The 23,282-nt window shown below is 41.8% G+C and overlaps 1 protein-coding gene across 1 annotated transcript; it reads left to right on the forward strand.

Annotated features, from left to right (window-relative positions):
* Window positions 1-5,822: 5,822 nt before the first annotated feature.
* MDH1B (malate dehydrogenase 1B) lies at window positions 5,823-22,936 on the forward strand (the record flags this gene model as incomplete). Its single annotated transcript, XM_080799451.1, has 10 exons — window positions 5,823-5,952; window positions 6,503-6,645; window positions 8,626-9,122; window positions 12,680-12,821; window positions 14,166-14,329; window positions 17,289-17,428; window positions 17,734-17,785; window positions 18,959-19,039; window positions 22,229-22,297; window positions 22,896-22,936. The coding sequence occupies exons 2-10, from the start codon at window positions 6,527-6,529 to the stop codon at window positions 22,934-22,936; spliced, it is 1,305 nt and encodes a 434-aa protein (XP_080655577.1). The 5' UTR covers window positions 5,823-5,952; window positions 6,503-6,526.
* Window positions 22,937-23,282: the final 346 nt, after the last annotated feature.

The raw sequence follows: 23,282 nt of genomic DNA on the forward strand, positions 1-23,282 counted from the left end.
GGAAATTGAGAACTGGGGATGGCGAGTATAGAGAAATCTCTCAAGAAGTTTTAATAGAAGAAGACGGGTGGAACACAATAGCTAGAGAGGGACACACGCTTTATGTTTCTTAAGACAGGAGAAATATGAATGTAACTTGACTGTATTAAATAGGATGGGAAAGGACCATTAAGAATAGGGATAAGATGGGGGTACCTGAGTGGCTCAGTGGGTTAAGCTTCTGCCTTCAGCTCAGGTCATGATCTCAGGTACTGGGATCGAGTCCCGCATCGGGCTCTTTGCTCAGCAGGGAGCCTGCTTCCCCTTCTCTCTCTGCCTGCCTCTCTGCCTACTTGTGATCTCTAGCTCTCTGTCAAACAAACAAATAAATAAATCTTAAAAAAAAAAAAAAGAATAGGGATAAGATGGTAAAAGAGATGTTAACCAATTAAGCAGAGTTGGCGGCAGTTCTGAGGGAGGAAGAGGGTGGTGTTTAGTGTCTACGTGGTGAGGTTAGAGCTGAACAGGAAGTAGAAGCTGCCTTCCATGAATAGGAGAAAGAAGGAAAGGATGAGTCCAGATGCAGACAGGCTTGAAGGTATGATAGCAGGAGGTTAGGGGATTCCCCAAATGATGACATTTTGTATGACTTTGTTTTGTTTTTAGATCACTCTTTTTTTTAAAGATTTTTATTTATTTATTATGTTAGAGAGAGGAAGAGAGCACAAGCAAGGAGAGCAGCGGGCAGGGAAGAAGCAGGCTCCCCACTTAGCAAGGAGCCCAATGCAGGACTTGATCCCAGAACCCTGGTGTCATGACCTAAGCCGAAGGCAGACACTTAAACTACTGAGCCACCCAGGCATCCCTGATTTGGTTTTGGTTTTATAAAGCAGAAAGCAAGTTTCTCTCTTCTGACAGTGTGGGAAAATGGAGAGAAGGAAGAGGTTTGCAAGAAGTGGGCCACGTTTGGAATGGAAATTGTAGAGAACAGAAGAGAGTGCTGATAAGGAAAACAGAAGGATCTCCAGGCAGAGTTGAAGGCCAGTTGAGGCTGGTGACCGTGAATTCATAATGGCACCTCTCTGCTTGCTTCTACCATGTTTCTCCAGGGGTGCCTAGAAACAGAAAGGGCAGGCAACTGTGTTCATCCAGGGTGAGAGACTTTTACCAAGCTGATTTGCCAGAAACATAGTGGGGCAAGATAATTTAAAACATGAGCCAGAGTGTGGTTTGAATTCATGAACCATGGATTTGAACTAAACAGGGAGGCCAACAGACAGGGAATGGTTGAGAGGGCTTGTGATTTAGAAGTCGCTGTGAAGTGGAAGAACTCATGACTGGGAGTAACTGGGGAAGACTGTTGCAGAGGGGTTCTGCCCCTCCTACTCCCATCAGATATCCAATCCATCAACTCTGGTGGCTTTATCTTCCTTCGTGTTGATGGCTGCAAAATATGTCTCTTAGGCCCTTACATGGGGCCTGCACTTCAGACATAGGTACAGCTACCTGCTGAGCATATCCACTTAGATAGACTGCACATACCCCCAGCTGCACTTGTCTGTAATTAAACGTCTTACCTGTGGCTTCTGTCCAGTAAGTGCAGGATCATCTACCCAAGCCAGAAAGTAGGAGTTATCCCAGACTTTTTTCTCTCCCTCAGCTTCTCTTCCCCACCTCCGCAGTACCACTCCCCACAACACATATCAAATCTACATGTGATTTTACCACCACTCCTCACTTCACCCTTTGCCTTTTACTGGCTACTAATGAGTAGGTCATTATTAGTAGTTCATGCTTAGTTAGTAGCATGGCAGCCCCTTAGAGAATGTGAGGTCTAGCATACTCCTGGAGAAGAGTAAATATCCAATAGCCTTTTCTTCTTTCCACATTTTATTACTTAAGATTTTGACCTCCTATGAGATAATTTTTTTACTACTGTCAACAAAAATCAGAATTTATATGATTTATATTTATATTTATATTTATATATTTATATTTTATATTTTATATATATATTTATATTTATATTATTATATTAGATTTTTATATTTATATGGTGGCAGTTTATACTATAATTCTATGTTATAAAATGTATCATAACTATATGATTAGTTCTATAATTATATGACAAATACTTATAACTACATGATGGTTTCTGTGTGATATAAGAAAATGTTGCAAATTTGAACTCTTTTAGGTAGAGCAGATTGCCCATATTATGCTAAAGCAGAACTCCTAGCAGACTACTTACAAAAGAATCTTCCTGATTTTCGGGTACATAAAATTACACAGCATCCTCAGGTTTGGGAGGTAAGAAGACTTTGTTGTTTGTTAAACTCACACACTCACAAAAATGTGTTCTGATTTAATGAAATACTATTAGTCAGTGTATCAGATGGGAATGCAAGTTGGTGCAGCCACTTTGGAAAACAGTGTGGAGATTCCTTAAGAAATTAAAAATAGAGCTTCCCTATGACCCCACAATTGCACTACTGGGTATTTACCCCAAAGATACAGATGGACCTCCAATAATGGATGTTCATGTTCTACTGATATTTTAACAATAATAAAATTAATTCCTACTTAGCAGTCTCAGAACATTATGTGTTTTTTTCCTTGCACCTAGTAAAACAAATGAGGCCCTAGCCAATCAGTAGAATAAATTTAGCTGTTTTTTTCTCCCAAGAATCCAGGTAACCTATATTATCCTTTTTAACATTTCATTCTCCTTCATTTGATTTCTGACATGAAGCACTTGCTTATTTGAAATACCCTTCTTTGGGACTGTGTTTCCCCACAAACAGACAGAGATTTGGGGGAAGGAGTTTCCTTTGGGGGGGGGAGCTTTGGGAACAATGCCCTGGGAAGGAATGAGGACAGCAGAGCTGTACAGTGGGAGAGGTTGAACCACTGTGGTGCTGTGGCAGAGGGATCAGCCAGCCCTGACCGCTGAAGCTGGGGTGGCCCTTCAGAGATACCTCAAATACAGACAAGGGAGCAGGGCTTTTGTACTGACACAACTAACAGTCCTTGGCTGCAGGCTGCTTCTGGGCAGGGGACTTAACTCTAGGCCAGGGAGCCTCTCTGAGGTCATTTCCTGGAGAGAGACTCAGCACTGAGCCGTCATGTGACCCAGGGAATGAGTGTCTCAGTCATAAAGGGGGAATCTGAATGACATATGACAGGATCTGCTACAGCTCACCAATTGTTGTGTCTTTTGGATCTACATGCTCCATGTAAGTTCACACCATCTAGGAACAGCTCTTCTGGGGTTCTAGGTGGTGTCTTTCCCTGGAGAAACTTGACAAGAGGATAGTCAGTGAAAGGAACCATAGTCTCTACTGCATATCATTTTAGACCTGTAACAGACACTCATCACTGTTCTTATCTATGATCCAGTGTCGATCCCCCTCCCCTTCTGCTGGTCTAGGTGACTTCCAAGGTATGATGACCTAGACCTGTATCTTCAGGGGTCTGAGTCCTAGTTTCCCAGGATGTGACTGGATGTGACTGCGGCAAGTGTACACTTGCTGTCAAAATTGAGCAAGGCAGTACTGAGGATACCCCAGTGGCTCACCTAGGTGCCTGCCCACATGTCCCTGATCAGCAGGGCCAAGTACTCCTTCCAAAATGGTAACTCCTCTCCTTGACTGCTGTCTCTTGGCGTAGGAGCTCAAAGTGACCAAGCGGTAGCCATACCTTAGCGTTTAATGGAAGGAACTCTTCCTGATAGAAATACCCTTGCACCTCTGGAATTTAAAACCTCCAGATCCATAGAAACTAGAGTTAAGTGGGCTTGGGGAAGCACAAGTGGGTCACTGGGAGTGATAGTAAGCAGGATCACTCTTAATTCCATCCCTCAGTTCCTGGACTCACGTGTTTCACCTAGTGGGGAAGGCACTATACTGAATCATGGTGTATATTGCATCCTGAAAGACAGTGCTTTATCCTTATAAGGTAGCAACCTCTAAGCACCTTCAGTGGACAGTCCTATCCCTCTCTCAGGCCACAAGGTGATGTAATATATGATAGGGCCAGTGCATCCCATGGTTACATGCCCAATCCCACACATGCTTTACTCCAAAGTGGTTCAAAGTGATGTTATACAGAATCCCATGTTGCTAGGTTGAACATTTTATAAGCTCTTGGGCAGGGTGCTAGTCAAACCCTATAGGCATAAAAAGTAGTTCTTTGCCCAGAATCTATGTTGATTCCAGTCAAGATGAATCACTGCCCTTTCTAGGTTGGAAGGGGTGAAATGCAATCAGCTTGCCACTAAGAGGCTGGTTAGTGTCTGTGCGGGATAGTGCCATCATCAGGGAGTCAGTGTTGGTCTCTGTTGCCAGCACATTGGACACTTAGCCACAACAGTGGCTCGATCAGCTTTGGTGAGTGGTGGCTTGTTCTCTAGGGCTGTGGCATAACCTCTGTCTCTTTTGTGAGCCCATTGTGCCTTAGCAAAGTGACTTTATCTGCTGGATTTTCCCGTGCTTTTATCACGATAGATGTCCTCTGGTGGGCACTGCCCCAGCCTCTTTTATTTCAGGATTCTATCCTCCTTGATTCCACTGGGGAGTCCAGCTCTATAATAGCATGTTCCTCAATAGCTCTGGCCTAGGATGGACAACAGTCCTTATCATTTTGATGAATGTGGTCATCCTTCAGGCCCTTCTGGAGAACATAATGGACTAGTAGGTTTCTAGTCTTCCATAGTAGCATATCCACTCCAGCATGCCCATTTTTCTAAGCTTTCTGATTCCTTCTCGCATTGTCTTCTGTGGTGTTCTGGCATTTCTGTTCCATTTAACACGAACCATCACTTTGTCCAAGCTTTGGAGAGCCATCCTAGCAACATGTTACCACTGTCTTCTGAGTGCTTGCCAGGATATGCACCCTTGGATTGTGGAAGAGTGATTTACATTGATAAATTCTCCTTTGTCCAACTTTATATCCCACTCTTGATTTGGCACCCTCAGAGTCCAGTCCTATACTTATTCCCCCAGTCTTACCAAGATGTCAACATGCCCCCACTTCATGCTGAAGGTCCTTTGGGGCAGAATCCCTTTCCTCCAGAGGCCCAGCACTTCACTGGTCAGGCTAGGTAATGATTAGGGGAACCATGGGGAATCCTCACAGCAGCATTATTTGCTTTAAAGGAAGATAAAAGCAGAAGAGAGATCTTCAACATCATCAAGAGAAATTAGTTTCTAAGATTTTATGTGTAAGGTAGTCTCATTACCCATGCCTCCAATGACAAGAATGTTGTCATGTACTTTACTCACAAGAATGTTGCACTTTGTCTCTCCTCAGCTCTTGTCATTGGAAGGCCTGGTCTACACACACCAAATATTAATTATTTAAACTCTCTCTAATGAATACTATTATAAATCCACAGATAAATTTTAACTCATTAATTCATACCCACATATTTAGACAGTAATACCAAATTTAGGTGGCCCTAAGACTGGAGATAACTCACATAGAAGAGCAAAGGAAGAACCAGTTGAATTTTTTTTTAAATCAGATAACTTGGAAGACTTGGCTTCTCTTTTAAGCTAAGCACTTGCATTCCCGGTCTCCTCGGCAAAGAGAGCAACTTTCAGTACATTTACTTGGTCAACAAATTTGAAGAAGTCTTTTGTATTTGATTAATCTGTTATTTCACTCACCACTATTTTCTCTATTTACATTTTACAGTGTAAAGATATCTAAATTTTATTATGTATATTCAGTGGTAGGGGAAAAAAAACAAGGTAGTTTGTGTTTGAATTCTGCGGTATGGAAGTGAATTCTGAAACAGATTCAACGGATGACTTCTCTTGGAATATCATTCAATAGGAGTGGTTGAAAGATCTGTGTGAAAAGAATAAGTGGAGACACGAAAAGTCCCCCGTCATTTGGAGAGAGCTGTTGGATCGTGGAGGAAAGGGGTTGCTTTTGGGAGGATATAATGAATTCCTAGAATACGCTCAGGTATATGTGTTAATTTTGTTCGTCTGCTCAAAACATTACCATTCTCTCACGTTGCTCTTCAGATGTCTTGCTTTCCAAAGTATTCTCTCTGTTCTCTTTATTCTTTTTTTTTCCATTTTTTAATTAACATATAATGCATTATTTCCCCCAGGGGTACAGGTCTGTAAATCATCAGGCTTACGCAATTCACAGCACTCGCCGTAGCACATACCCTCCCCAATGTCCATCACTCAGCCACCCTATCTTTCCCCCCACGTCCCAGCAACCCTCAGTTTGTTTCCTGACATTAAGAGTCTCTTATGGTTTGTCTCCCTCCCTGGCCCCATATTGTTTCATTTTTTCCCTCCCTAACCCTCATGACCCTCCCCCCCACCTCTCAAATTCCTCATATCAGAGAGATCATATATGATAATTGTCTTTCTCTGATTGATTTGTTTTGCTTAGCACAGTACCCTCTAGCGCTCTCTCTATTCTTTAAAGTTTTGGCTTTAAACAAGAACTTTCCATTATAATCATTGTCAGTTTTGACATTTTCTGTCCTAATATTTAGCTTTACTATGGTGTCACCTCTAGCATGACTACTGAGCTGATGAAGTTAATTGCTCAAGAGAACCTGGAGACACATAAGGAAAAAGAACTGGAAGAAGAAACCAGGAAAGATCTCATCCACCCTTTGCAGGTTTGGATCACCAGGTGGGACAGTCGAACTCCAGGATTCATGAGATTGGGTGTTACATTTAGAAAGGACAGTAATATGGGATTAAATCCATGGTGGGAGAACATCTGAATCTCAAGCTTGAGATTTGTATGTATAGATATGTACATGTATAGATATGTGAATATATACATATATATCCCCCAATATAGCTTCATATTTAAGTTTTAGATTATAGGTATGTGTACATACACACACGTATGAAATCTAAGAGCAACTGTATAGCAAAGATCATTACGTCAATAACCCAGTCCTTAGCTCTTGTCCCCTCACTCCATATCTCTCATGCTATCTGCTGCTTGTCTTCTTGCTCCTTGCCGCGCCACCCTTCCCTCCCATTCCCTTACTTTCTTTCTCTTCTCCCCACTCTGGTCGCACTGGCTGCTGCCTTCCCACTCTTTCCCGCTTGCTAGAGCTATCCTCCTGTTGAGTGCCAGCCTCAGTAACCAATGTGTGGCTGGACCAGCCTGTGGTTCTTATTACGTTTGCAAGACCCCCTTAGCAATAACCATCAGGAAACATGGGAAAAGGGGGGTTGTTACCTACACATCCTGGAAATGACATGGCACCCCTGAAGCCACACAGTGAAGTCACCGGTGGGGAGAGACAGAGACAGAGACAGAGAGAGAGAGAGGGAGAACATGTGAGCACACATGGGCCTGGGGCTTTGCTTTTATTGGGGTTGAGAGTGGGGGACTTAGGTTTTGTGGGCTCACTCTATATTGCTGAATTTAAAACTTAGGAGTGGAAACTTACAGCTTGGAAAGAGAAAAAACAGGTAGTCCAGCTGGCTGGTTATTGACATCAAAGATCTCTAAAACAATGGAGCCTCGGAGTGGGAGGACCCCTAGCTCCATAGTGGTGTGGCCGGCAGTACATTTATTACAGATAGACATCTTTGAAGCGGATACCTCCTCAGCAATTAAAACTTATAAAAAACAGAAAGCAAACCTGTCAGGGTTCATTACTACACCTCAGTTTTGCTCCTTCTTCCTTTTTCTTATCTCTTGCTTCTCACTGCATTCAGTCTTGGGCACACCTTAGTTAGCACCTTTTGTCTCTGCACTCCCTCTCTCTCTCCTGGTGTCCTTTGCTGTTCTTCTCGCTCTCTCTCCCTCCCCGCCCCTCATTGTGTCTCTCACACACTGCCCTTCTTTCTTACTACACCTGCATGTATCCTAACATAATGCTTCTTTGGGAAATTATTTGTTATGAAATAGTTCAATACAGAAAAGAATTAAGAATGATGTACCTCATTGTACAACATGAACCTCACACCCAGATTGAATAAATATTACATCTCCTTTAGATATTTTTAAATGATTAAAATGGTACAGATACAGTTGAAACCTTCATTGAACCCTTCCCTAAACCCACTGTGAAAATCAAAAATGCCCAGATGCATTTCCAAACTCCCATCGGGCTGATTACACCTGTAGATTGGTAGTCAAGCTATAGAGTACCCAGATACTTGCTGAATTGTGGGTACAGATACATGATACCTAGCCTAGGCTGATCCTAGGCTTCTTTACAAGGATTTAGAAAAGATAGTCCTCTCCCCAAAAAATGTCATTACTTTATAGATGAAAGTATAAAGTAGGAAAGAGCTATGGTTAAATAAAACTTGTTATTTCCTTGCCTTTTTATAAGAAAATGTAAATATGTAATTAAAGTACTATGAAACCATTCTTTTAAATTTTGCTTTCTCCATATTCTATTTTATTTGAAAAGTCTTTTAAACAAGGACATTTCTTATTTGGGGATTGTTTTCAGATGGCCAGAGCAAGGGATTAGTAGCGAACTTTTTTGTTTGATCACTAGTAGCGAACTAGTGATCGCTGTCTGTCAAATAAATAAGTAAAATCTTTAAATAAATAAATAAATAAATAAATAAGAATAAAGGCTTAGCAGGAACAAAAGATTTAACTGTTCATAATCTGGCTTTGCATTTTTATTAGTGCATCTGGTCGTGTCTGCTACAACCTGATTCCCATCTTGACAAGTGGCGAAGTATTTGGAATGCACACGGAAATTAGCCTGAATCTATTTGACAATAAGCAGGCAGAAGAAGATCTCCACATTATCGTGACAGAGACGCGGGACCTGGTGGCCCCCTTGCTCCGGAGCATCTCCATCTGCACCCAAGTGGAGGACGCCTTCCTCCAGGCGCACGTGATCATCATCCTGGATGAGAACACTGACCAGGAGGTATACAGTCTAGAAGACTGCATCCGAAGCCGGCTTCCCCTGTGTAAGCTCTATGGATACCTGATCGAGAAAAATGCTCACGATTCCGTCAGAGTTATTGTGGGAGGAAAAACATTTGTGAATCTTAAAACATTTCTGCTTATGAGATATGCCCCAAATGTCGCCCACAACATCATCGCCGTGGCGCTAGGTGTGGAAGGCCAAGCTAGAGCTATACTGGCCAGAAAACTGAGAACAACCCCCTCATGTGAGTGATCTTCTGTTTCTGATTCTATTTTTTTTAAGATTATATTTATTTATTTGACAGACAGAGATCACTAGTAGGCAGAGAGGCAAGCAGAGAGAGAGGGGGAAGCAGGCTCCCTGCTGAGCAGAGAGCCCGACGTGGGGCTCGATCCCAGGACCCCAGGATCATGACCTGAGCTGAAGGCAGAGCCTTTAATCCACTGAGCCACCCAGGTGCCCCCTGTTTCTATTTTTCAACAATATGATTTCAAATCTACTAGGAAGAACACCATGCCCCTTAGGATTATTCTAGATATTTGGAATAGAAAGTATGAAGCAGATACAAAGAACTCCCTACTGTGTGATTTGCCTGCGGTGCAAACATTTTTTTCTTTCAGTTTTTCCTGACAGGCTGACTTTGTCCATCACTTAAAAGATTAAACCAGTGTTTACTATAATAAGATTTCTATTTTTCATGTTATAATTTGACACCTAATATTTCAATTTTTCATAATAATAATCAACTAAGGTAATCTGTGTTTAAAAAAAATCATCAGGGATGTGTTTAAGTGGCCCCACCCCACCCTCACCCATGTAACATCTGCAAGGTTATTAAACTTGTCTGCAGGGTCCTGCTCTCTGGTCAGTCTCTGCCCCCAATTAGTCTTGGAACTGGTAGACATCAGAACCTCATGAGGATGAGACTAGATCAGAAAATGGATTATTGTGTTTAAAAGGGGAGTGCTGTATTGGAAAACATTTATCATCTTTAACAAAGATGTTAGGTGTCGGTGCCTTTAGATGGAGCAGGTGCAAAAAAGCTCATTGAGAACACAGGGAGGTACAAGGCATTCCCTCAAGACAGTGGGGAGATGATGAAATGTAAGCCTGGCTTGCTCTAAATCAGGGCTATAAAGGGCTTCCAGGAGCCCCTAACACATTAGAGCAAGAACTGTTTCACCCATCGCTTTACAGTGAGGCCCTAGAACCATCTCTTTTGGTATTCTCGCATGCAAATCTTCAGTGCCTCACCCCCAGGACCAGTGATTACCCTAGCCAAATTGCTATAAAATTTTTCAGTAAGAAAAAGAAAAAAAAACATTTTCTAATCATTTTATCTCTGTGCCAACCTTACATACAGGCATGTAGACACTGCTTTATCACAAAAGACTTCTGATATGTCTGATAATGACATCAAAGTGCCAAGAAGAGGCAGTGTTACAAAATTTAAAACAAGGTGGGGACTTTCAACAAGAAAGCTGCTCTCATATGGGCCTGGTGGTGCCATAAATCGTATGCTCTCCTGTACCCAAAGCCAATAAGCATATGAGAAACAGAAGAAAGAGAAACGGAGAAATGTTGGGTAAAGGAAAGAGAGACTTTGGAGGGACAGCAGTCAATGGGAATGGTCGCAGAGCATAGCCAACAGCGCCAGTTGAGCAAGGGGAACTAACACCAACGATGTCCCCTTGACATCAAGGGGAGTCATTCAGGGAAGAGCCCAGATCCCAAGAAGGTAACAGATCTTTCCAGGATATCCCTTGAGTTTTGTTCACACATAACCCTATTACGTGTGACATATCCCTTGGGTTTTGTTCACACATAACCCTATTATGTGTGACATCAGACCATGTGCATTGGGTTGGTTGAAACTCTGTTGCGAGTGACAGCAAGTCCACTCAAAGAGGCTAGTCAGAGAGAGAACTTTTTTCCAGGCATGGGTGGATGCTGAGGCTTCGTTGACGACATCGGGACTGACTTGCGCTCTCTCTTGACCTATTGCTCTGTTCTACTTTCCTCAGCATTGGTTTGATTCTCAGTCAGGCTCTCTGTACGAAGCAGCGAAGTGGCCACTGGTGTCTCCAGACTTATACATTCATAGCTGAGCTTACCCCAGGAGAAAGAGCGCTTGCTCTCTCGAGTGTACAAAAGTAGCAAAATAATATCTCATTGGCCAGGCTCGGGCCATTTGGCCGTCTCCAAATCAATCGTCATGGCCAGGAGTCTGGAATCTGGGACTCATGCCTATTGATAGACCTGAGGGGTAAGGACAGCCCCACCCAAACCATATGGACTGAAATTGAGAAAGGGTAGTTATTTAAAGGAAAACTGGGATGCTGTTAAAGAAAAACAGTAGCTTGCAATGTTAGGAGGAAAAACAGCAGATGTCCACTATGATTTTCTCTAGCAGAGCTATATAGAGCCTCAAGTCTGATAAGAAAATTATTTTCCCTACTGCCTGCCTTTGAACACAACCATGTGAGAATGTGATACTTGGAGCTGCTGCAGCTGTTTTAGGACCATGAGGGGCAGGCCAAGAGAATAGCGTCTTTGAGCTGCTAAGCAACCACCAGTGTTACTGCCTACCTCAACTTGTTATTGTCCGAGAAAAGTGAACTCCTAGATAAGCCAAGTCAGAAAGGATATTTCATTCCTTGAAACCACACAGCAATCTTTTTTTTTTTTTAGTTTCTTTTTTTTTTAAATTAAATTTTTTATTTATTTTCAGCGTAACAGTATTCATTGTTTTTTCACCACACCCAGTGTTCCATGCAATCTGTGCCCTCCCTAATACCCACCACCTGGTTCCCCCACCCTCCCACCCCGCCCCTTCAAAACCCTCAGGTTGTTTTTCAGAGTCCATAGTCTCTCATGGTTCACCTCCCCTTCCAATTTCCCTCAACTCCCTTCTCCTCTCCATCTACCCTTGTCCTCTATATTATTTGTTACGCTCCACCAATAAGTGAAACCATACAGCAATCTTACCTCATGCATAACAGTAGAGAATTTAATCTCCACCGTAGGAAGTGGTATGACTTTGGAAAGTCTTTAAGCAAATAAATAAGTTAATAAATCAATAAAATTACTTATTTTCACTTCAGTTACAACGTTCCTAGAAGGTCCACAGTTTTAGAATCATAGAGATTTTAATCCCTATTTCTGTCTAACCTCATCCTCTTACTTTCCTTCATAGCACATATCACTTTGTATAGTAGTTGCTTTCTTACCTGCTCCCCTCCACACCCAGAATGTTGCAAGGGTTTGGGGTGATGCGTTTCCTTCTAAACCTTCCACTTAAAAATGCCTCACACACAGAATCTAATTCACTTACTTACTGATTAGAATGTTCCTGGGGTCCTCTCATTATAACGCCTTCCTTCTGCAAGGAAATGAAACCCATCCAGGAGTTAAGTGATTTGCCCAAATTTCTATTCCAGTCTAGAATCAAGAACTCTTTGTCAGAACCAAAGCAGCAGATAAAAAGTTCTAATGGTAAGCAGAGTGTTTACATTAGGACCATACCAGTGGTATAATTTTCAGTAGCAATGTCTTCCAGGGAGCATTTCAGTATTTCTTGAACTCACTTACATGGTCTACGTATGAGCATGATTAGGAATTGCCAAACGCTGATGATTCAAGAAATCATCCATGTCATTTGTACATTCAGGGGAAGCATAAACATAGATCATTTTATAGCAAAAAGATCAATCCTAAAACAAACAAAAAATAGAGTACAGGCCATTTTTTTTCTATTCATGCGCATTATTATGTTAATTTTAAATTTCTTTTTCTTCACAGGCATCAAAAATGTGATAGTTTGGGGTAATATTAGTGGAAACAACTACATTGATCTGAGAAAAGCCAAGATTTACAGATATGAGAGTGCTATTTGGGGACCTCCTAACTATTCACGCCCTGTTTTGAGCTTGATTTTTGATAGGTAAGGTATATTTTTAAGTGAGGTATGCTGACAATGTTGGAGACATATATAATGGTTGTTATAATTCTTTAAATCATCTTAGAAGTCTTTGTACAACAATGATGTGACACTGGCATTGTTCATACTCACCTTTGTTTAGGTGCTCTATTGAAGATACAGAAAATTCCACAGAATCACAACTGGTCAATCCCCATGCCCAGTTTATTTGATTTTGCAATTATGAATTTTTGTATTTCAGAGTATCCCTAAAGTAGCTCACATAGCCCTTTAAATTTATCTCTAAAACAAGCACATGCAAAATGAGTCTTACTTAACACAGAGAGAGAGAGAGAGACATGTATCCAAATTGAAATTGGTGGAAACATTTTTGAGAATAAGGAATTAAGACAGTGAGCGGGCCCTGGCCATGCTGGACGTTCTGTCCCAGGAGAGGCAGGACCGAGGACTGGGAAAGAGCACGATCTCTAGAACCAAGCCGCCTGGGTTGGGATTCTCAAGCAGCTACTTCCTAGCTGTGTGACTTTAGAGATGTCATGTAACCTCTCTGTGCCTCAGGTTTTTCATCTGCAAAATGGAAATGGTCTCATAGTCTGGGTCTTACAGGGTCGTTAGGGAGATGAAATGGCTTGGTACAGCCCCAAGAACCCTCCCCCCACTGCAGTCAGCACTATCTTTATGACAGGGCAGGGGAGGAGAGAAGGGAAGGAGCGGCTCTGAAGCCTCTTTCTAAGCTTTGCAGCCCCTTTCCAGCTGTAACACTTCCTTTCCATTGGCCAGGGATACTCCATCCGCGCTCAGAAATGGCGTGCCCCCAAGCCCACCCTCCTGGTGCCTGTTTCCTTTGGGTAAAGGCAGTGTCTCCTGGAGCTGTAGGCACTGGCTTAGGAGGAACAGCCCTTTATCAGCTGGACTGCTCCCTGAATTTAAACTTTAGATGATAACAATGACTTAGTTATTTCCCCAGTTCTCAATGTGCATTATTCAATGTGTTAGGATATCATTTTCTTAGGATAAAGGATACCACTGGTTCCAAGATAACATCTGCATAAAATAAATTCTTTGTAATGAGAGTAACTGTTATTGCAGTCTGACTGCTTTTCTGTGTTCCTATATTTCTATTACCATGTTTTTCACTGGACACTTCAGGATTCCTTTCTGTGATATTTCATTGCTTTTCGATTGACCTTTTACAGGATTGAAGAAGCTTGAAGAAGGAAGGTGCACAGGAAGTCATATTTCTCTTTTATGGAGATGATTTCTTGTACTAAGATCCATTGACCAAGGAGCATTGTTTTATTCCCATTCCTTCCTCCATCGTAAAATCATTTCTTTCTTTCCTTATAGTGAGTGGGTAAATAGACAATATGTAGAAACTCTTAAAAAACTGACAGCCACAGGAAAACAATTTGGAGCCATCTTAGCTGCGCACAGTATAGCTACTACACTGAAATACTGGTACCATGGCTCGCCACCTGGGGAGATCGTGTCGTTAGGAGTACTGAGTGAAGGTAAATCTGGGTTGGTTTGTTTGTTTTTATCTGGTATTACTTTCAGACCACCGTGTATACCTATGCTCCTGCTTCTGTGTCCCCGCCTTCTGCCTTACCTGGTCTGTCAGCTGTTGGATTTCCACAGTTTCATATTCATGTACGTATTCATTCATTCACTCACTCAGCCATTCAGAAATTCTGTGACGTTTTGTGTGAGTGCACAGGGAACAGGCACAGCGCTGCTGCCTTGAGGAGACCTAGAGCAGAGGGAAGAAGAGCCAGCTACAAAAACCCGAGTTCCACTAAGCTGTTCTCACTGTATCCCAGCAGAGGAAGGGAAAGCAAGGTTGATTTTAGGAAGACGGCGGGAAGAATCAGGACGGACTTCAATAAGGTGGTGACCCTCCAGGAAGCCTTCAAGTCTGAGTAGTGTTTACCTGACAGACTAGTGTGGGAAGAACATCCCCCAGGGGCCACAGTGGCTAAGGTGTGGGGTCAGGATATAAAGGGCACATCAGGATGCAGACCTTAGGGCACCAGTGGGAACATGGAAAGCTTGCTCTCCAGCTGCAAATACTGTATATGTATTTTTTTTATTTAATTTCTTTTCAGTGTAACAGAATTCATTGTTTATGCACCACACCCAGTGCTCCATGCAGTATGTGCCCTCCGTAATACCCACCACCAGGCTCCCCCAACCTCCCACCCCCCGCCCCTTCAAAACCCTCAGATTGTTTTTCAGAGTCCATAGTCTCTCATGGTTCATCTCCCCTTCCAATTTCCCTCAACTCCCTTCTCCTCTCCATCTCCCCGTGTCCTCCATGTTATTTCTTATGCTCCACAAATAAGTGAAACCATATGATAACTGACTCTCTCTGCTTGACTTATTTCACTCAGCATAATCTCTTCCAGTCCCGTCCATGTTGATACAAAAGTTGGGTATTCATCCTTTCTGATGGAGGCATAATACTCCATAGTGTATATGGACCACATCTTCCTTATCCATTCGTCCGTTGAAGGGCATCTTGGTTCTTTCCACAATTTGGCAACCGTGGCCATTGCTGCTATGAACATTGGGGTACAAGATGGCCCTTCTTTTCACTACATCTGTACCTTTGGGGTAAATACCCAGTAGTGCAATTGCAGGGTCATAAGGAAGCTCTATTTTTAATTTCTTAAGGAATCTCCACTCTGTTCTCCAAATTGGCTGCACCAACTTGCATTCCCACCAACAGTATAAGAGGGTTCCCCTTTCTCCACATCCTCTCCAACACACGTTGTTTCCTGTCTTGCTAATTTTGGCCATTCTAACTGGTATAAGGTGGTATCTCAATGTGGTTTTAATTTGAATCTCCCTGATGGCTAGTGATGATGAACATCTTTTCATGTGTCTGTTAGCCATTTGTATGTCTTCATTGGAGATGTATTTTTACAGCCTCACTGCTTTCGTCTGCTAAAAACTATTTCAGAGGACTTCAACCGTTTTTGAAGAGCAGGAATGAGAGAAGAGATGATGTTCTGGGTTCTGGGTTCCATCTAAAACCTCTCTTCCGTTGTGTTTTACTTTCTCCCTGTGTAAACTCATTCACTGCTAAAGCTTCCCGCCTCAGCCTCTCTTCACACTGCCACCTGAACATCATATTGTCACCTCAGACCGACATACACCAAACCAAACTCATTGTCTTTCCTCTCCATCCAATCCACCTCTTGTGTTCCTTATGTTATTAGTGGAACCACCATCCTGCCTTTTATTCCAGGGCTAACAGTGCAGATCAAGGAAATCTCTCTGAAATCTCTCCAAATCCCCCAAGTCAGAAGTCATCTATCTGTCCTCTGTACATGAATAGCATTTTGTTCCTCTGTCCGGGAGCACATTCCAGCCCCCTCATTGGTGGTGTGGTTCATTGTGTAAGTCCTCTCCGTTAGAATGCATACACCCTGGGGGCAGGGCTTTGGCTGGGTCTTCCTTCACAGTTAGACACTCAGCAAATCTTGTTTCAGTTGCAGTAAGGTATATGGGCATGCTTTTAATGAATAAGGTGAATCAAATCAGCATGTTACCTTTTTACTGTAATAGGCATTCAAAACCTTATCTTTATTTGCTAACAGTTTAATTAATCTCTGTAGTAGTTTACCAATAGAAAATGCAATATTGGAGGTGAAGAGCAGATAATCCCTGTCTCCCTGAAACCGTGTGGTTATACTCTTGTATGTTGTCCACCCATAAGGTTGGCTCTTTATAGATAAAAAAGAGAGTGAGCAGAGAACCACAGAAGCCCTTTAAGGAAAGGTCTTTTAGGTCCTGGTTTGTTCACTATCCTCACATTTTTTTTCTACTGACAGCATTTTAGAGGACTAAAATGGCAAGAATAATTTTCTCGTTTGATTGAGGCACAAAAGGCAGTGGGGGGCAACTTTATCTGAATGTTGCATATTTAGTAGTAAGTATTGTCCATCTTTTTATTTGGAACACATCCAAACTGGGCCCTGGCAGCTGCTGGGAAATCATCCACTTCCCCAGCCCCTTCTCTCTTCCGCCCCAGCCTCACACTGTAGCTATGGGACTACCACAGCGGGCTAGAAGAACACAGGGACAGGCAGACAAATGTCTTGGGGTCTTAGGCTACTGAGGGGGAAAGGAAAGGCCATAGGGAGAAGACAAAAGAGTGCAGACAAAATGGAGGAGAGGCAGGGGGTCTGAACCAAACCAGAGGGAACAGAAGGGGTAACGAGAGGGAACAGTAGTTCTTTCAGAGAGTGACAAAGAAGAGAGAGTTGTCTGAACTTGGAGGATGCTCAGGCAATATTTCTAGGTTAAATGTTTCAGTCCTCCTGGGAAAGGAATTCTCAAAAATTTAGTTCACCATTGCCAATAAAAATCATGTACGATCTCTGTCCTTTTCTACAATGCTTTACATGACAGGTTTATTGTTCTGAGCACTTCTGTTCTGCTTTGCTTTCTATTTGCTTACTACAGGCCAGTTTGGTATTCCTGAAGGGATCGTCTTTTCTATGCCTGTAAAATTTGAGAATGGAGCTTGGGTAGTTCTTACAGATCTCAAAGATATTGAAATCAGTGAACCAATAATGACCAGAATGACAAGTGATCTCATTCAGGTAATGTCCGAATAGATACAAGAGTGATGACTTTGATAATGGCCATAAACCGATTCCTCTGGGCTAAGGCATACACTGAATTTCTGTGGGTTCAATTTATATCCTCTTCCTAAAAACAATCAGGAGGCAATAGGAGCTTGAAGAAATCAACAGAAGACCCTACTCATTACATTACATAATGTGTGGCATGTTGAAAATATTTGTTGGTTACTTAAAAATCAAGACCCAAAATGTTTTTCTATTGAAGGTGGGTTAAGTTAGCAATTGTGGTCATTTACTTCTCTGATTCTAAAATTTTTCAACAGGAGAAACTTGTTGCACTTGGAGATTTGATCAGTTTTCAGCCCTATCAATCAGGTAACCTTTTCGATGTGATATTTTATTGAGCTGCTACTAAAAGACTATTAAAATATATGTTGGGGCACTTGGGTGGCTCAGTCAATTAAGCGCCTGCCTTTGGCTCAGGTCATGATCCCAGTGTACTGGGATTCACATCAGGCTCCCTCTGACAGGGAGTCTGTGTCTCCCTCTCCCTCTCCCCGCCCCCGCCAAGTTGTGCTCTCTCTTGCTCTTAAGCTCTTGTCTCCCTCAAATAAGTAAATAAAATCTTTTTAAAAATTTTTAAAAAATTGTTAAAACTGAATTGCTATTGAATATTGATAACTATAATCCACATTTTATCACTTTTAAACAAAATTGTTGACAAAATAAACTGCGAAGTTCAATGTGTCCTTCAAAATAAAACATCTCACAGATTCCACTCAATCAAAACAGATGCTGCCTCTCAGAATGAATTAACCGGTAAAAAGAACCTGGTAGGGGACAGCAAGACTGACCTTGGTCCAGAGCAGAGAGGGTTTAAGTGAGGTCATATATGGCAGTGTGGAAAGCACAGAGAGACCAGACCTCGAGGAAAAGATGTTTAAGGCAGAGGATGGGCTTTGGGAATTCAGATCTTGTTCTGCCTAGTGGTCAATCCCTGGGAATGGGCCAAAGGAAGTAAAGGCCAAAGCAGCACGGAATCCAAGGGCACAGTCACAGAGGTCCGAAGAGCAGTTGGTTTTCACTGGAACTCTTTTATCCCCAGAGTTTAGAAGCCCTCTGTGCGGCTTCCTGCTTTTGCAGAGGAGAGCTGCAAATTCCTTTTCTGAGAATGGGCTATAAAGCAGTCAGTCTAAATTTGACTCCTTTGACTGGTAGTTAATCCTAAATTTTCCATAATACATGCATTATAGAGGGTTTGATGAAAAAGAATAACCTGATTTTATGCTATTTTCATTAACAAAGGTCAAGGTATAGATAGCTAAATAGCTAGCTAGCTAGATAGATAGATCGATTGATCTTGATTCTGTCAACTTCAGACCTTGCCCAAAGCACTGTTCCAGAGATTCCAAGATCAGAGCATTGAAAATAATCAGAATTTTGCACAGTTTGGAGATCTCTGCTTATTAGCATAACAATGAGATGATTCATGCATGGGGTTTGTTTAATCTTTTTGATTAATTTAATACTTAATTTCTTGACTTTAAGAGACTGACTTAGCCAAAAGCTATGAAAAGACCACCTTACCTACCTCATACAATGACCAGGAAAATCAAAGAGTCTCAGATGGTAGGTATATCAATTGAAAAAAAAAAAATGTCCTTTTTATCCAAGGCTTAACACTAAATTTCAAAGAAAGGAATTTGACCATCTATTAGCCACAAGGTGGGAATTAAGTCTTTTATCACTCTCACCCTATATTAAACAACCAGGTCGTATTTAAAATCTATTAAAATCTTGAAGGAAATTACCAGATATTCGTTGAGTACTTTCTGTATGCTGATCACTGTGAGAGACGCTGGGGACACCATGACAGAGTTATAGCCACAAGACATGTCTGGAGAAAGGAGCCCTGAGAATACAAAGAAGTAAATGCCAGGATGCACAGTGAATTAAAAAGTTCAATAAAACAAAGCAAGACAGATCAAAAGGAAAGAGAACATATAATAAATAATACAGAAATGCATAAGGAAAAGAGAGTTCCTTGTAATATATGAAGGAGATGACTTAGTCGTATCTTCAGATCTAGTTGGGACTTAAGATGGCTAAAGATAATCAAATGTTATGCAGAAACTACTGGTTCTGTCACACAAGGTGAGAATATTCTAGAGATCTATTGTACAACAATGTATACGTACATATACAGTACAATGTATTGCACTGTACACTGAAAAAGCATGTTTAAAAGGTAGATTTCATGTTATATGTTTTAGCACAATGGAAAGAAAGAAAGAAACAGCACTAGGTCCTAGGGACATGAATGGAAACCAAACATTGTTCTTGCTTTCAAGGTGCTCACCATCTAGCATAGGAAACAGCAAAGCCAATCAAAAACTACCCTGTTTAGGGGCACCTGGGTGGCTCAGTCAGTTAAGCATCTGCCTTTGGCTCAGGTCATGATCCCAAGGTCCTGGGATCAAGCCCACATCAGGAGCCCTGCTTAGCGGAGAGTCTGCTTCTCGCTCTACCCCTCCCCTTCCCCCTCTCCTCCCCCTGCTCAACCTGGCTCACTCACTCTCTCTCTTCCTCACTCTTTCAAATAAATAAATAAAATCTTTTTTTTTTTTCTTCCTTAAAGGGACGCCTGGATGGCTCAGTCAGTTAAGCGTCTGTCTTCGGCTTGGGTCATGATCCCAGGGAGCTGGGGTCAAGCTCCGAATAGGGCTTCTTGCTCAGTGGGAAGCCTGCTTCTTCCTCTGCCTGCCTCTCTCTCTCTCTGTTTCTCATTCTCTCTGACAAATAAATAAATAAAATCTTTAAAAGCAAACAAACAAACAAAAACCCTACCCTGTTGAGAAAGAAGTGGTATGTAGAGAGATGTCTGGGTATAACTGAACCACATTGGGGCTCTCCTGACAGGGACAGCAAGGTTAGGAAAGGCTTTCAAGCACAAGGGACATGGGAGCTGACTCTGGAAGGATGAGTAGGAATTACTCATGTCATAGTGAAAAAGAAGCCCAAAGGTGGAGGAGTCAGAGGAACTGTGAAATGTGCCCCACCAGGAGAAGACACGGGCAGAGGATGCATTTCAGGTGGCCAGAGGTGTGAACCTGAGGAAATCTAAAGTTGTATTGAGAAGACAATAAATGGAGTAGCTGGGATAGAATAGAGGATCCTGAAAGGATGAGTAGGACTGGAAGAGGCAGGGGGAGGTCATCCAGTTTGGTTGCTTGAGAGCTCAGCAAAATGGCTGGTAGGTGGCAACACAAGCATGAAATGGATGCCATCAGGCTTACAGAACTAATCTTGCTTTCTCATTGGCCGCCTAGAGGCCCAAATCACTGCCTGGAGGACTGTGTTGAGCTCAGTTCCAGACAGAATATGTATTTAAAGAGGTCCAGTCAGACAGTATCTCTAGGTATCTGGGTGGCCGCACTGTTGTTCCAGTTGGCCCAGCTGGTATTGAGCAATACTCAAGGAAACAACTGAGGGCTCCAAGGCCCTGGTGAGAGAACTGAGAAAAAACTGTCAGATCTGTCATGACCAAGGTGACTGGCATCTTTCCAGCATGGTTGAAAAAGAGCCAAGTAGAGTATGTATTCCAGAGTTTAGGCATCAGAACGATCCAAGTTGTTGGTTAAAATGTTAGATTCTTAGACCCTCTACTAAGACATAACCTTACACAGACAAAAGAACATTAGTAGTAATAAAGTAGAGAAAATGGGGCTGATTTCAGGTTGTTTGAGAGGCTGTGTGTTGAATGAGCATTAGACTCAAATATCACTTGATAGTGCTTTCCACAATGGGTTCGGTGGGTCATAAAAAAATTTTGTGGGTGGGGCGGCTGGCAACTCAGTTAAGCATCTCGCTTTTTATCTCAGCTCAGGTCTTGATTTCAGGGCCGTGAATTCAAGACCCATGTTGGGCTCTATGCTGGGTATGGAGCCTATTAAAACAAAAGAAAAAAAATTTTGTAGGTGATGAAACTTTTTTTTAACAACTGGCATTTTTTCCTTGAACTGGAATAAAAGTGATAAGAAAAGAGTAAGTGAGAAGACCAGATTTTTTTCCCAATGCACTAGAATATAATAGAAAAACAAAGATGAGTAGAAAAAATAAGAAAAGGGTAAGTTCTATTTCATGTAACTTCTTCTGTTTTATTGTAAGCACACAAGCGCACGTACTGGACTATAATGTAAAATGCATTTTTAAAAAGATTTTATTTATTCACTTGAGAGAGGGAGAGAACAGAGGGAGAACGAAAAGGAGAAGCAGACTCCCCACTGAGCAGGGAGCACAATGTGGGTCTCGATCCCAGGACCCTGGGATCACGACCTGAGCCAAAGGCAGATGCTTAATCAACTGAGCCACCCAGGCGCTCCTGTAAAATGCATTTTTTACTGTGAGTTATGCTCAATAAAGTTTGAAAAACACTGACCTAGAACATTTCATGGTTGTTAGTTATTTTCTAAATCCAGTATGTTTTAGCTTATTTTGGTTTCAGAATATAAACATAGAATGTGTTCTGATCTAATCCAAGATAACGAAAAAGACCTGGTTATGTCAGACACTAAGTCAATCGAATCACAAACCATCTCTGTAGTGCTAATGGTCATGACTCATGTTGTCCAGTCTTAGAGAATAATGTTGTGGTCAAATGAACATAGTCCAGTTCTCAAAACTCCATATACAAGTGATCAGGCATCTTGCAGTTCCCCAAGAACAAGAAGGAACAGGATAGGAGAAAATGATACTAACTTCAAAAATCAATGTACTTTAGATACTAAAATCTCTGTTCTGCCCTTTCTTTCTTTACAGCAGTGAATCTTTTAGATCTGACTCCTCAACCCACCTCTGAAAAGCCATTTGGTCAAGAAGCCATAAATGGTAGGTGGGGAGACAAAACATCAACTAGTCTTTTCTTATTCTATTAATAGAACTGGATAGAAGAGATCAAATGTCCCCCAGATATAATTAAACCCTCCCCCCACCCACATCCCCAGCTTTGCTTGCTGACATTTTTGGAACCTCCCTTTCTACATTTATAACCAGGGCTATGTTAATGGCAACTGAATCCTTCCTGAAAATGTATAGAATGATGGGCTTTGGAGTGGGGCTAACTATGGGGAATTAGAATTGGTACATAGACAAGAAGCAGGGCCAGGAGAAGAAATGGAAATATGTAGCTACAAAATTCAGAATGGGAGACAAAGGAACCAAACAACACTTCACGTAGAAATAGATAAAGGTCAGGAGGGAGGCCAGAATTAAACTTTGCTTTATATAAAAGATCTAATGATGGTGTTGTGGTTTGACGTCCCTCACAGATAGAAACCCTCTCACACACACTCCCTCAGCTGAATCAGATTGAATGCAGGAAACCAGGAAATAGGAGAAAGAGGAGAGCAAAAGTAAAGCTAGTAAAAACGTAGGTTACTAATGGATTTTTAAATAGTTACACCTTTTCATTCTTCTCCTTTTACAGATTCTGAGGACAAAAGTGTGGAAGAGCAGCAAATAAATTAGACCAACCATAAAGATATTTGGTGTTGTAGTACATATGGAAAGACCCATGAATGCCTGTATTTAGGGAAGAATAGTTTAAAAGATTGGCTTCCACCTTAGATAATGTTATGCTAGACAATAACAGTGACAGTGCACACACAAAAAAGTGAGTTCAATCATTTTGTGTTACCTGAATCCACTCACAGATTTGCTTATTGTCCTATTTTCTCATATAGTTTGGTGTCAATTGTCTTTTTTTTTAAATTACATTAAAATACAATGGTCAGTCATTGCATCCTTGCCTGTACATGCTTCTAAGAGAGCCTCCTTGCCCCAGAGGCCATGCCTAAGGCAGGGACAAGAGCGG

This window comes from Martes martes (assembly GCF_963455335.1).
Source record: "Martes martes genome assembly, chromosome: 3".
Classification (NCBI taxonomy): Eukaryota; Metazoa; Chordata; class Mammalia; order Carnivora; family Mustelidae; genus Martes; species Martes martes.